The sequence below is a fragment of the Lithobates pipiens genome, unplaced genomic scaffold, assembly GCF_037356315.1.
Source record: "Lithobates pipiens isolate NorthernLeopardFrog02 unplaced genomic scaffold, aLitPip1_a1.2 Scaffold_23, whole genome shotgun sequence".
Lineage (NCBI taxonomy): Eukaryota > Metazoa > Chordata > Amphibia > Anura > Ranidae > Lithobates > Lithobates pipiens.
Genome location: NW_027507785.1, coordinates 193,667,626 through 193,682,071, shown reverse-complemented (window position 1 = coordinate 193,682,071; position 14,446 = coordinate 193,667,626). Strand labels below are relative to the sequence as shown.

The 14,446-nt window shown below is 39.4% G+C and overlaps 1 protein-coding gene across 1 annotated transcript in view; it reads left to right on the top strand.

The window, feature by feature from the left end:
- The first annotated feature begins 1,882 nt into the window (after positions 1-1,882).
- Positions 1,883-14,446, top strand: part of LOC143928090 (fibronectin type III domain-containing protein 7-like) — a 48,668-nt gene continuing 36,104 nt past the window's right edge. Inside the window, exons 1-4 of the mRNA XM_077452711.1 lie at positions 1,883-2,012; positions 10,856-10,874; positions 13,413-13,670; positions 13,757-14,011. Of these exons, the coding sequence (XP_077308837.1) occupies positions 1,950-2,012; positions 10,856-10,874; positions 13,413-13,670; positions 13,757-14,011 (595 nt within the window). The 5' untranslated portion in view covers positions 1,883-1,949. The remainder of the gene's footprint in view (positions 2,013-10,855; positions 10,875-13,412; positions 13,671-13,756; positions 14,012-14,446) is intronic.

The following is a 14,446-nucleotide window of genomic DNA, read 5'->3' as shown; positions in this document are numbered from 1 at the left end:
AAGCTGTGCGTGGGCCTGGCTGCCTTTACATGCAATGCAGGAATATTGGTCCTGCATTGTATTTTATGATGTCAGAGACCACGAGCTGGAGCACCTCAGAGAGAATTTTTTCAGGGACCAGTTGAACAGAATGGAAAAACCCTGTCAGAACAAGGAATAAGATAAATATTGCATTGTATTCTTCCACCCCTAGACTTAAAGTGGAACTAAAGTCTAAAATTGAAAAGTACGAGCAGGCAGGCTGTTTATTGCAGAAAAGATGTGCAGTGTCTCTTCTGCAATAAATTAAACTTGCCTGTCTGCTTGCAGCCTTCTGTAGAATGTAGAACTCCTACAAACGCGGGGGTGACATCATCCTTCCCCAACCAATTAAAACGGCTGAAGACCAACACTCGGAAGAGCCCAGGCAGAAAATGCTGATGCTGGCGATATACAGTATGTTGGCAACCAGTATGCGCCGGTCCGTGACATCACACGCGGGAGATGTCACCAGGTGACGTCACCAGGTGGCTCTGCCCCTTACGTATTTAAGAACTGTCAAAATGACAAGCCAGGCATTTGGTGGTTTGCCTTAGTAGAGATGGAACCTTTTTTTTCTTTTTTGGTTCCGTTGGTGGCAGCAACATTGTGATTGATGATGGATCTACATCGGGGAACACAGTTTTTTTTTTTTTTTTTTTTTAATAAAGGAATTGTCAAATACTGTCTCTGTGTTTTTATTACTTTTTGACACTTTTTTGGTGAACGGGTAGGGGTAACCCGTACTCATTTACATGGGGGGCAGGGTCTGCCCGCAGACCCCCACAACCACAGCCCAGGGTTGTGGGAATGAGGCCCTTGTCCCCATCAATATGGGGACAAGGTTCTTTGGGGCGGGGTCAGAGCCCCCCATGCCCAAAGCACCCACCCCCCCATGTTGAGGGTATGTGGCCTGGTATGGTTCAGGAGGCTGCATGGCAAGCTTAAAGCGCAGATAAGGATCTGGTATGGATTGTGGGGGGACCCCACACTGTTTTTTTTATTTTGGCATGGAGTTCCCCTTAAAATCCATACCAGGTAGTATGGACTGGGGGGGGGGGTGGAAAACCCCACTCCTTTTATTTTTCAGATTTTAAATGCCGCCATGGTTTTTTCTTATTTCAGCCATCAGCAGGGAAGCCTACAACCAGCTATTCACTGCACCCTGATTGAGCAAAGCTTTGCCCAATTAGGGCTCAGAATGCACTGTGCAGCATGCGAACACCCCCCCCCCCCCCCGAACGCCCTGCAAATTCAGATGTTCACCCAATTAGCGAACAGGCGATTTTCAGGACAAACTTTTGCTCGGCCCGAACCATTTTCCCAACTCTAGTGAAGAGTGTCCTCTTGCTATTATACTGTGCTACTGGAGTATCCCACAGCCTCCTCCATCCCCATTCAAGTTTGATCAACAATAAATCAAAAAAACAAAAAACTAGAACCAAAAGATTGACTGTTGCTGTGTGCTTGGCTGCTGCTACACTAATTTGGGAGGAGAACTTGGAACTAACCAACAGCTCCTGTTGGGGTTGCGCTACACATGTCACAGAATTGAAGGAGGTAAATGTGGGTATTTTCACAAAGCTTACAAATATAATGATCATTCTGATAAATAGGAGTAGGCTGGAAATAATTGAAATTCAATGTAGAATAGAATATAGCAATATATTTTGACCATAGAAACACTTTAAATGGATCTATGGATGACAATGGCAATGCTGCACAGGCATTCATACTTTTGCTTTGACAGTTTCTTGAGAAGGAAGGTCTGTATATGTAAGGATCCAGTATCTCACAGTATATACCTTTGCAACCGCCACCCCCATTCAATCAACAGAAGGAAGGGAGGGATCAGACACAGACCTGCATTCTTCATAGCACCTGTGAGCTATAATACAGTCAGTAGTCATCAGTACAATACAAGACAGAAGATGGCAATGGGAATGTCACACAATCTTTCACATTTCCTACTCCTGCTTTATACATTGTTAACAGTAAGTGAAATCTGCTTTTTTTAATACATCAAATTATGCTGTTCATATTTTATATAGGTCAGAATGACCAATTATGTCTTGTATAAAATATCACAGATAAATGTGCTTACCATTTTTCACTCAAGACTAATAATCTTAAAGATGCTCCTTCCTACGAGAAAGTTGTGCACGCCTTTGATGAAAAGCTTTTTCTTTCCTGAACAATTAACTATTTTTAAAGAGCAGATTATAATTTAAATACATACAATTGACATATAGAATTTATACTCTAAAAACTGTATAAAAAGAAAAGACAAGTTGACAAGGATTAGTAACCAGAATTGTGACAATTGCTTTATTGTGCCCTTTTTGTTGCAATTAGGTACACATTTAATACAATATTCCAATGTTACAGTTCTGAAACATGTATCTCTATGTGCTAATTTGATAAGCAGATATTTATCCAGTAGTATGCTCCACCCATGCTTACTTAATGTGTACAAACAGCTGATCAATTTTCTAAAGTGAAAATTGTACACTTATTTTTGAATACTAAAAAATGTATTAATGCATAAATCAATTCGTGTGTGTGCAACAACTTCATGTTTTATGTTATCTATACTTGTAAATTAGTGCTAAATTTTTTTTAATTTCCCTTTTTATTTTAAATGTATCCGTCACCTAAATTGATCTTTAAACATGCCTACATTTGAATTGTTCCCATGCTGTAATTTCAAACACGCAGAAAAAAAACTTGCTGATTTACAGTATGCTGTTATTCCTTTCTTTTACTGACCTGAGTACTATCATGTTTGATGTTTCCTCTTCTTGGTTCAGGTATTGATCAAGTTATAAGCCACCTCATTAGATGCAGATTTAGTACCATAGTACCAGAACTTGAGCTTTAAAATCCAACTTTGTTGTGTTTTAATATACTTTTACTAATTAACTCATCAACCTTGGTACTAGACTTTTAGGGCAGTGTATTTTATATAATAAAAATAATTTAAAACCTAATTCTAAGCCATGGACCAACATTGGGGAGGAAAGACTGCTGTTATGCTGACCTTGTAAATTATTAGTAGGACATAATATGTACAAAGATCTGGTTGTAGACAACACAAGCAATTTTCATTCTGTTTAATTTGACGCAGTCTTCTCTAATCAAGTCACTGTAGGTGAACATTTTAAAATGTTTATTCTTTTGGTAAAATAAAATATATTTTAAAAGTAATTTCAGTTGTCTCTGATAACTAGAAATAATAAAATAAAAAGCACTAGACCGGAAATATTTCTGGTTTACTCGGAACAGTTATTTCTAGCAGTTATCAAGACTTCATTTGTTGGAATTTACAGTCGGAAGGTAGAAAGGTCATTTAAAAACTCTGAGCCAAATCTGCCCTCTTTGGTCTGTCACCAGCTAGGATTTTTCTCCTCTTTATGAATGAGCAGATTCAGCAAATAACTCTGCAGCGGAAATATTAACTCAGTACCTATTCTATCGCATACTGGCAACTGAGATTTACTATCTCAGGTTTTGCTATTCATAATTACAGTGTTGAGCTTCTTACAGACTGTCAAAATATTTTATAATATAGTTATTACATTGATAAATAAAATTGCCTAATAAAGCCATAGAGTAGCTTATAATTTAAGTAATATAAAAGTAACAGGTTTTGACATTGGGACAAGTGCTGAACTGAATTTGGCTAAATGAAGGATACAACAATGTTCATGACAGGATTCAGAAAAATACTGATATTGATGTGCAAAGATCACTATAGACATCAAAGGCCTATCAGACATGTGGACATGATCACATTTTCACAATGTTTTGCTCATAAGGCCTAGTCTGAGAATGTGGATACATATCAATGCGGATATTAGACAGAAGTGCATCCAGATATCTTTGAAACCGCTTCATCTCTGGATAGGATAGAAAAAAGATATGGCAAAAATTATCCCACACATTTATTTGCTAGATAACTTGAAATCAGTTGGCTGGAGACATCTGAGGCTTTCTGCAGGTGCCCATTGATCAACGCCCCCCCCCCCCCCCCCATCTAGTCAGAATTCAAGATAATTCCTGGAATTCGTAAAAATTGGTGCAGACAGATTTTGTGAAAGTGTCTCTTATGCATTCTAAAAGTGGTGCAGAATGTGCCAAATTCATATACTTGTCTGTGACTTGTACTTGAATTTGGCGCATGCTATTCCACTTTTAGAATGCATAAGAGACACTTTTGCTAAATATCTGTCTGTATGCCAAACATAATTTGGTTCTAATTAAATCCATTTTATTGGAGCAAGGTAGAACTACCTGAATATGGCACACAAGTCGCTGTTACAACCAAACAAGACACTTGTGCTAAATCCGTCTGCACCAGTTTCTCTTTCTTATTAAGATGGTCTTAATTAGCTCCACTTTCTTCAGATAGGATTGGTATTTTATTTTGAACGTGATGTATTCCCTGCGCCACAGTGAAAAAGTGGCACATTTTAAAATTACCTGAATTTGGTGCACGTGTTGCTGTCAGAACCAAAACTGTTGCAAATGCTTCATGAATTTGCCGCAATACATTGACAAGAATGATTAATGCCAGAAAAGTGGCTCAGCAGTTTTACTGAATTTCCCTCAATCTGTTTCCAAGGACATTCAAACAGTTCACTGTTTACATACAAAAATATATTTTGCAGGGCCTGTCAATGTCCAGAATAATGTGCTTAGCTGAATTGAATAAAGAATAACAATATAAAATACTAAAATCATAATACCTACTAAGGTCAACGAATCCATCAAGATCAAACTGGTTTTATCAGACAAGTCAGCAATAATATTAGAAGAATAGCTCATACCTGCATGCAAGAACTACTACTCCTTTCTGTGGACATAGTTAAAGCATTGGATACTTTATCTTGGCAATTTAAATTCAGTTCCCATTGCCTCTATACAATATTGTGGGTTCCAATCCTCTTCCTTCCCCAGGACAATACAGGGAAGCCATTTATCCCCCATTGTATTTGCCTTAGAATTAGAACCCCTAGCTTTATATTTAAGTCAACATAAGGATATCAAAGGCTTGGAAAAAGCAGGAACAGAAAATAAAATGTTACTGTTTGCTGACAATATTCTATTTATCACTTTGCCTCATGGTGCTTTACATTGTCTTTTTGACTCTATAGAGAAATTTGCAGCATTCTCGGGATTGAAAGTCAATAAGTCAAAGTCAGTTGCTGAGGATATTTCTGTACATCGAATCTTGTCTAATCCACAGCTTAACTTTACCTTTGCAAAAACCATGGAACTTCCATATTTCAAAATTCACCTAAAATCTAAACTTCACTACTTAATAGCAAGCAAATTATCCCCTCTCACCCATCACCTTTTTGCTCTCTTATGTTCCTAGAGCCAATATCAAAGCTCTTGGATTGGTAGATTAAATGCGTTCCTCGCAAATTTACTTTTTTTTTAGTTCTATCCATTCCTGTACCTAGTATTTTTCTGGAAAATTTTCAAAACAAATTATTAAAAATACAATGGGGCTTGACCTGTCCCAGGTTTAACACTTTTATGCCCTGTACACACTGTCGGACATTTGACGACAAAATCTGTCTGATTTTTTCCGATGGATTTTGGCCCAAACTTGTCTTGCAGACACACGGTCGCACAAAGTTGTCGGAAAATCCGATCCTTCAGAACGAGGTGACGTACTACACGTACGTCTGAACTATAAAGAGGCCAGTAGCCAATAGCTTTCGTCTCGTAATTTATTCTGAGCATGCGTGACACTTTGTCCATCGGAATTGTCTACACGCGGTCGGAATTGAAACAATCAGATTTTGTTGTCGGAAAATTTTAGATCCAGCTCTCAAACTTTGTGTGTCAGAAATTCCGACGGAAAAAGTAGATGGAGCAAACACACGTTCGGATTTTCCGGCAGCACGATCTGCATCACATTTTCCATCGGAAAGTCTGACCGTGTGTACAGGGCATAACTCTTTTCTGCCATAAGACTAGTGGTGGCCTGGAAGTGCCACTTTCCATTAACTAATATGGAACAGCCCATATTGCACAACTGGCCCCACTACACATTCGACAATCCCAATTTGGGGTTTACTAGATGCAATTGATTGTAACCCTGTAACAATCTTCTCCTTTATCTGGCTCCCATTCCAATTGACTGTCATTACTGAGCCCTTCTCTGACACACTCATTTAAGGTATTTAAGGTAAAAATAAGATGCGTACGCTACTCACATTTAAAAACAATACCCCCTTCCTACCCAGGCCAATTTTCAGCTTTCATCGCTGTCGCATTTTGAATAACAATTGCGCGGTCATGCAACACCGTACCCAAATTTTTCGAATTTTTTTTACACAAATGGAGCTTTCTTTTGGTGGTATTTAATCACCACTGGGCTTTTTATTTTTTGCTAAATAAATAAAGACAGAACATTTTAAGGAAAAATTTTTTTTCATAGTTTGTTATAAAATTTTTCAAACAGTTTATTTTATTCTGGAGGCTTGTTTCACCTCTGACTGGGCCTGGGGAAATGCCCTATGTTTCCACCTGGACAGGAGAATCCTTTATCCTCATCCATAGATGGTGGACTCAAAAGGGATTTACAGATGTCTATTCTTTCCTTACCACTGACAGCATTAATCTTTTGATTACTTTTGAGAAAAACATGGCACACCTGCTCAAGAACTTTTTTGATGCATACAGCTACATCATTGTGTTGCTTCTGTTTTATCTAAAACTGAAACCCTGTTAATTCACACTGGTTTTGAGCCTACATTTCAAACTGCTCTCCATTTTCTTAGTGACTCATCACTATCATACAGGCATCTTTATTTTCCTGTAAAGCCGCGTACACACGTAGCCGTCTGTCCGACGTACTTAGTCTGGCGGACTTCCGCCAGACTGTCCGTCGGAATTTCCGAACGGGCTACTTGCCCACACACGGCACTTTTTCAGCGGACTAATACGGCGTACTAAGTCCGCCGTACTATCCGCCGTACTTTCGAAATGAACAGACTCGCCCACACGTGTGGAGGAAAGTCCGCTCATTTCGAGCGCGTCTCCAGGTAGGCGGGGCCCGCGTAGGAGACGTCGCTGGCCCCGCCGCCTGGTATGGACTTAAAGGGGAACCCCAACGCCGAGGGACAAGGGGCGGTGTCACATGGCTTTTGAACGGCCAGGGTTGTCGGGAAGAGGCCCTTGTCCTCATCAACATGGGGACAAGGTGCTTTGGGGTGGGGGGGGCCGCGTGGCCCCCCCTTCCCCAAGGCACCCCCCATGTTGAGGGCACGCGGCCTGGTACGGCTCAGGAGGGGGGGCGCTCGCTCACCCCCCTTTCCTGGCCGGCCGGGTAGCGTGCTCGGACAAGGGTCTGTTGTGGACTTGGGGGGGACCCCCACGCCGATTTTTTTCGGCGTTGGGGTTCCCCTTTAAGTCCATACCAGGCGGCGGGGCCAGCGACGTCTCCTTTGCGGGCCCCGCCTACCTGGAGACCCACTCGAAATTAGCGGACTTTTCTCCGGGCGGGAAAAGTCCGCTCATTTCAAAAGTACGGCGGACTGGCACACACACGGCCGGATTGTTCGCCGAAATGCGAGTTCGACGGATAGATTGGTGTGCAACACGACATTCCAAGTCCGCCGTACTTTCGGGTCAAAAAAGTATGCCGGAGGCTACACACGGGGGGATTGTTTGGCGGACTTGAGTTTGCCGGACTTTTCCACCGGATTGTTTGATCGTGTGTACACGGCATAAGAATCCTCCAAAGTTAATTATATGTTATTGGGAATAGATAAATACAACTATCTCAGATGAGGACATGGGCTAAATTTGGTCTTCCATTGACAAAAATTGGACATCATTTTTTTAAATTGGTGACATTTATTTGTGCTGAAAAACACTTAAGTGATCTAAACTGAGTATGTGTTTATATTTATCTACATTACTTTTTCGTACTTGTCAAAACTTTCATAAAACCTATTGAACAGAAAATATTAAAATGATGTAGGTCTTCCCATTGTGGATAATCACCTGCAGTGCCCAAGCTCAGAGCAGAAGAGCTTGAACACTGGTGTATTGTTGCACATGTGAAAGACTTCCTTCCAGAAGTCTAAATGTCTGTGGACATAATATAATATTTTTAGATAATTTAAGTCATCATAATGCAGCCATAAAGGTCCCTATGTACAGATTTTTATTTGGACATTCTAATGAGCCTGTTTATAAAGTTTACCAAAAATAGTTAATCAATTAATGACATTGATATAAAAAGTTGGGATGTTGATCTGCAGTGTAAAAAATATAGTTGTTGGAAAGCAAAGAAGAAAAATTCTACTATATTAAGGAAAATTCCTTCTTAAAAAATAATTTAACTGGAAAAAAAAAAGATTACTCCAGGTTTAGAGTGACAACATTTCTGGCAAAAATGTAGAAGCAAAGTCTTCATACAGGTATACCGATAAATACTGTTTATCTACTAAATAGAATTTGTAGATTCTTTCTACTTTTCTTGAAATATGATTAGAATGAGTGGACAAAAAAAAACATATCCAAGTAAATTTATATATAAGCACATCTTTCCGAGGCCTGGTTCACACCAATGCATTTTTTAGTGCGTTTTCAGTTTTGCAGAAACACACTAAGGTCCATTTAACATGGTTTCCTATGGATGTAGTTCACATCTGTGCATTTTATGGAAAGGGCCAGGGATTTTTTTCTGGTTTGTGATTCCGTAGACTTCAATGGATCAAAAGTGTTTATTGAAAAACGCAAAGTGCACCTTGAATATGCAAACTGCAACCTGCATAGATGTGAAACAGGCCTAAATCAAAATTGTCAAAAAAAAACTGATAGCTATGGATTTAAACCTTCCAAAAATAAACTGGTATATAATTTGTATCTTGTGCAGTTGTATGACTTAGGCTAGCTACGCACTGAATTTAGAACATTAAACACAACATTTTAAAGCCAGAATGCTGACTTAGATCTTTGAATTTCTGATTCATAATCACATTTTTTAAATAGTTCCCAAATTCCCTTGTATTGACTAATATGTGCTTAAGCATGAAAATTAAAAAGAAAGTGACATCACTTTTGTACACATCCAAAACATATTTCCAGTACACTCTTTATAGATACGGTATAGAAGATCACACCAACACAATATGCTTTGAAGACAATGTTTTGTTTGAAGTTCCAGAAACTGTTAAAAGCGCCAAAACATTTCGAAAGCAGAGACACCCAGGCTCGATTGTACCACTGGCCATCGTAGGAAAACCCAGCTACTGTGGGGAGCACCTCCCTAATTACTACTAGAGTACTCTTTCGAGCATGGTGTACCCCCCTCCCCACCATCATTCCCTTTGTATCTTCAGGCTTGATTTGATGCTTCCAGCTGTTTTCCTATGTTACCAGTGTTACTCTGGACTTCACTCAGAGGGGCGCTGGTTATGAAGATAAGCTGAAGTAGTGATTCTCAGCTAGATTCTCTGTAGCTATAGATTGTTATTGAGACTAAGCTAGGCAGCCATATGTTATCTTGATCATAGTGGTTCTAAAGTCAAATCATGTTTTACCGTAAAGCATTTCTTTCAGTAAAAGTAAAAACATTTCCCATGGCTTTCTCCTCCCCCCAAACACTTAGCTGAGTCCTCTATTGATCCAGTGCTGTGCCCATCTGAAGCTCTTCTCGCCCCTCTTCCTGGTCTCACAGGTTTAACTAGGGCTGCAGAAGTCATTGGTTCCTGTTGTTGTCAGTCAAATCCAGTGAGGAGGAAGCATGGCCAAGCTGAGCTGTGTGTGTCCAGAGACGCACACAGCCCACCTCGGGTGTGTGCCCTCACATGTGCCCCCGTAACACACGGCTTGCTATTGGGGAACATTCAGGAGCGGAGAGCGCCAGCAGGGGACCGCTAAAGAAGAGATAAGGGACCACTTTGTGCAATATAATTGCACAGAGCAGGTAAGTATAAACAACTTTTTTCTTTTCACATAAAGAATAGATAAAAAAAAGCCTTTAGAATCTCTTTGGTTGTAAACCCTCACATATACCCAGTGAAGTGACTGGCCTCAGGTGATACACAGATTAAACAAATCCTCCTATATCATCTGTGCCATTTGTATCATTTGTACCTGTTTATCTACAGCCTTCTTTATTTCTAATATTCTATTCATTCAAAGTGCACAATTTACAACGCATCTCTCGGCTCTGAAAATCAGAGAGTGCAGAGCTGAAGTTATATGAGTAAGCAGAGCTCTAAAAGCTGATTGGAGTGAAGGGACACCCCCCCCCCCCCCTTACACAGCACACAGGAACAGAGTTGAGGCTGTCAACCAGATGGAGATCCCTCTCATGTCACCATTTTTCTCTTGGAGTCAGGGAACTTGTCAGAAGTGATTCATGCTTATAGCACAGGAACAATGCAGTGAACAAAAATTACACTTGGTGCTCTGCATTGAGACAAGTACACACTATAGAGGGATATACTTTGTTCATACATTATGTCTGAGGTTTACAACCACTTTAAGTCACAGAGACATTGCTGTGAAGCTTCCATGTTTATATAGGTTTCATTTTTGTTTTGTATTATTCTATAGTATAAGCATGCCCCTCAAACAATTAGGTTCAAGGAACAGAGTTTTGAAACCAAGGTACTGAAGGAAAGTTTAACAAATTGGCTGACATTTGAACCTGCAAGAGTCTTACCAAAACTAATCTGAATAAATTCAGTTGCTTTTTTATTTTTGCAGTAATTGTTAATACAAGTATAATATATGTATATATAATCGCAGATTTGTCATGATGTATTTTTTATTTGCTCTCCTTATATTTTGTGTCTTACAGATAGCTTCAGCTGACACAGGTATATCATTTTATCTTCATGTATAATCTTTTATCATGTATTAATCTGTTACATCAAAATTGAAATATGCAGTCATGCAGGAAAGTTTTAAAATAAATACTAGAAAATGATAAGGGAGAAGTTGGCTTTCCTTAATAGTTCCTCCCTTAGAACTGCTTTATAACTATTATGCAGCACATGTGCAGGGGAATGGCTGCTTATACCACAGCCTTTTCATACAGTTGTCTACCTTTACTCTTATGAAACCTTTTTTTTTTTTTTTTACCCTTTTATTGTTGTGTTTTTCTAACATTTCTGAAGTTTTGAACACACCATGATGAGACCTGATATGCTTGTGAACACTGAAACATTGCTCTTTTATTCTAAAATAGAACAGACAAAGGACTAACTTTAAAAGGCTTTCCCTAACCGAACGTAATTTAAAAGGCCTCCTCCCAACCTCCTAGGGTGCAGAGGGGAAGCCACATGCACAGAACCCAGAAGATCATGACTCTCACTGTATGTAACTTGGGGTACTGCAGTGATTTACAGCATCCCCATGAACCCTCTGGATATCAGATAGGCATACTTAAATTGAGCCAAACTAGCACAATGTAAGTAAGCATAAATTAAATTCCTGGAGTTCACATTTAAAAATTTGAAAGGTAAACATAGCAATAATAGGTCAAAATATATGCTTAGGGAATATACACTATACTTTCCCTTTATTCAGTATTTACACACAACTGCCAATGAGGTAAATCGCAGCAGTTTCATCTCCAGCAGCTGTCTGTTGCGGCTGCAGTAGGGGAAGTTGTGATGGTTGATTCAGCGCTGTATAAACTGTATGTAACTTCAGCTATGTACCTACAGTATACAGCCTTGTATGAATTCACGATCTCCGACTCAGCCAATCAGAGGAAGCTTTGTATTCATTCATAGAATACAAAGCTGCCTATTAATGACTAACTGACACTTAGCCCAACTCTGGAAGGTCTCGTCTCACACTGGGAACACAGGGCTGTGACTGTATGTAGCTGAGGCTACACACTGTACGGTATATACAGTGTGCCCAGTGGGTGCACCTGTTGATTTCATAAATTAGTTTGGGCCTGCTTGGGCAAAACAAACTATGTAGGCCTTTTTCACATGGGTGGCTGTTCTGCCGCTGTTAAAGGCATGTTTTATTATTTAGAAAAACCAAGACTCCAGGCACAGCGATAACTTGCAGTTGAACATTGCAATTTGCAGCATTTACATGCGGCTGCTTTTAGCTGCGGTGGAACATTATTCCATTTCTAATGTGCTTACTGTTGTTTTCTTTCCTCGTTGCCGCTGCTATCTGCAGGTGTAATAGTACACTGCGATTACTTGTGGTTATGTGCAGATAGCTGTGCTAAATCGGTCCTGGACACAGTCAAATTTATTTTTTTGGAACTAAATCTTTGCTAAACGCAGTGTGTGAATGGGGCCATAGGAAAGCATTGTGTGAGTTTAGGTGCGGTAGATAACTTCATCTCTCCGCAGCTAGAAACTGAATTCTATCTGCCCACATGAAAGGGGCCTTAAAATAGCAGTAAAGCTGGAAATCGGCTCTAGCCCCTTGTCTACTGAGACAATTTTTCAATTTTTCAATTTTTCGCACACATGTTCAAAATCAAAATTTTTTGCTCAAAACTTTAAACCCCAAACAATTATGTATTTCTGAAAGTAGAAACCCTTACACAATATAGTACCTCATTTTTTGGTAAACATATAAAAGATGAGGTTGTGTCAAGTAAATAGATACCAAACATATTGGGGCTTAAAATAGCATGTGCCTGTGAAATGGTAAAACAAAAAAAAAAATGCAACCAATGACTTAAAAAGCCTTTATAGGTTTTCAGTTTAGAGCTAACCATGAATTTTGGCCCTAGAATTATTGCTCTTCCTCTGGAGTTCGCAGTGATACCTCACATGTGCACAATCACAATTTACATACATGTGCTTGCTTTATGTGTGCATTTGCATTTGGGTGTGTGCGCAGGGTGAAAGGGGTGTTTTTATACTTTTTACATTTCTTTTACATACATATATAGTTACATAGTAGGTACGGTTGAAAAAAGATAACAGTCCAGAGATTTGGCTAAAAAATCAATACCAAGCTCATGGCTTCAATAGCATCAGTGAGCTTGATTAAACTCTTAAACACTAGTATGTTTTTTTTAAACGTACCTTGGTAGAGAAGGGGGTAATCGGTCCCTGAACACACAGAATCCCATATTTTCTAAAGGCGGCTAAGCTGCACCTGAACACATCTAATCACAAAGTGAGAATGGTACCATTTGAAATCATTACATGCTTTTAGATGCATTCAGAAATGTCCTACTAACGCATATAAATGCAAAGAATTGTATGTATGTCTTTGCCCGTGTGAATGAGGCCTTGTGAATCATTTGATTATTAGTAAGACAGGACCTGAAGTTTGGCTTAACATAGAAAACAGGTTTAACCAAATATGCTGACAACTCCTGAGGTAAATGTATACCAATAATGTATCTGTATTCACGTTTCTTTCAGGTTTCTCAATATCTACGTATGATGTTACATCCAGAAGCCTCTATGTCCGGTGGTCTAAAGTTACAGGTGCCATGTCATATAAAATCACAACATCCCCTTATTTATCACTAGGCCAGTCTTCATTTGCAGTATTTAATCCAGCCACTGTAATAGGAACAATAAACACACTCCTGCCAAATACTAACTATACAGTAACGGTGGAAGCCATGGACAAAGACGGCAGTACTATGGCTAATGCTCAGACCCTTCAACTGACAGGTTAGTAGGTTTCTTATACAGTTTTAGGGCACAGTCAGTAATGAATAATGGGCCTGTTTTACTTTTTATTGTTTACTTTTCTGTAGCTCCAGAGGTACCTGTTATTGATCAGGCATATTCAAAGCTGAGCAATAGTATAACTGTGGAATGGGCAGAGGTGGCAGGAGCTACAAGTTATCAGGTAATTGCTCAGGCTGGAACGCATTTCTTTGATTCTATCGTCACAAGCTCCCCGGGAACAGTGACTGGCCTACAAGCGGCCACAACCTACAAAATAACAGTGAGATCCATCAATTCAGCTGGAAAGAGCCAACCTTCTCCTCCTAAATGGGCACAAACAGGTAAGATGTTTGGAACAACAAATAGTTATCTAGAAAGTTGAAAATACAAAAATTATTTATAGGTTAACCCAAAGGCCAACTCCAGCCCAAGTGTTTTAATTTGTTTTGCATTAAGTGAGGATGAGATAGAGCCTCCATCAGGCTTTTATTAAAAATCTGTGGCTCATTTGGACAGGGAGTGGTGGAAACTCTTTCAAAAAGGGGCACATACAAAATCAAAAAACCCTTTTTGGGAGACTGAGGAAGGGTTAAAACATACTGTAAGACAATGTTTATGTTTTTATTCATGCATTCCTTTCCTCGTGATAACTGCATCCCCATTTATTGCATGGGTTTCAGAGGAACATGAAGTAAGAAAAAATCTTACCAACAGGTTCACAGACAGAATAAAAAATATGACATAAATATTAACTCTTTCACACTGTAGCCAAAACC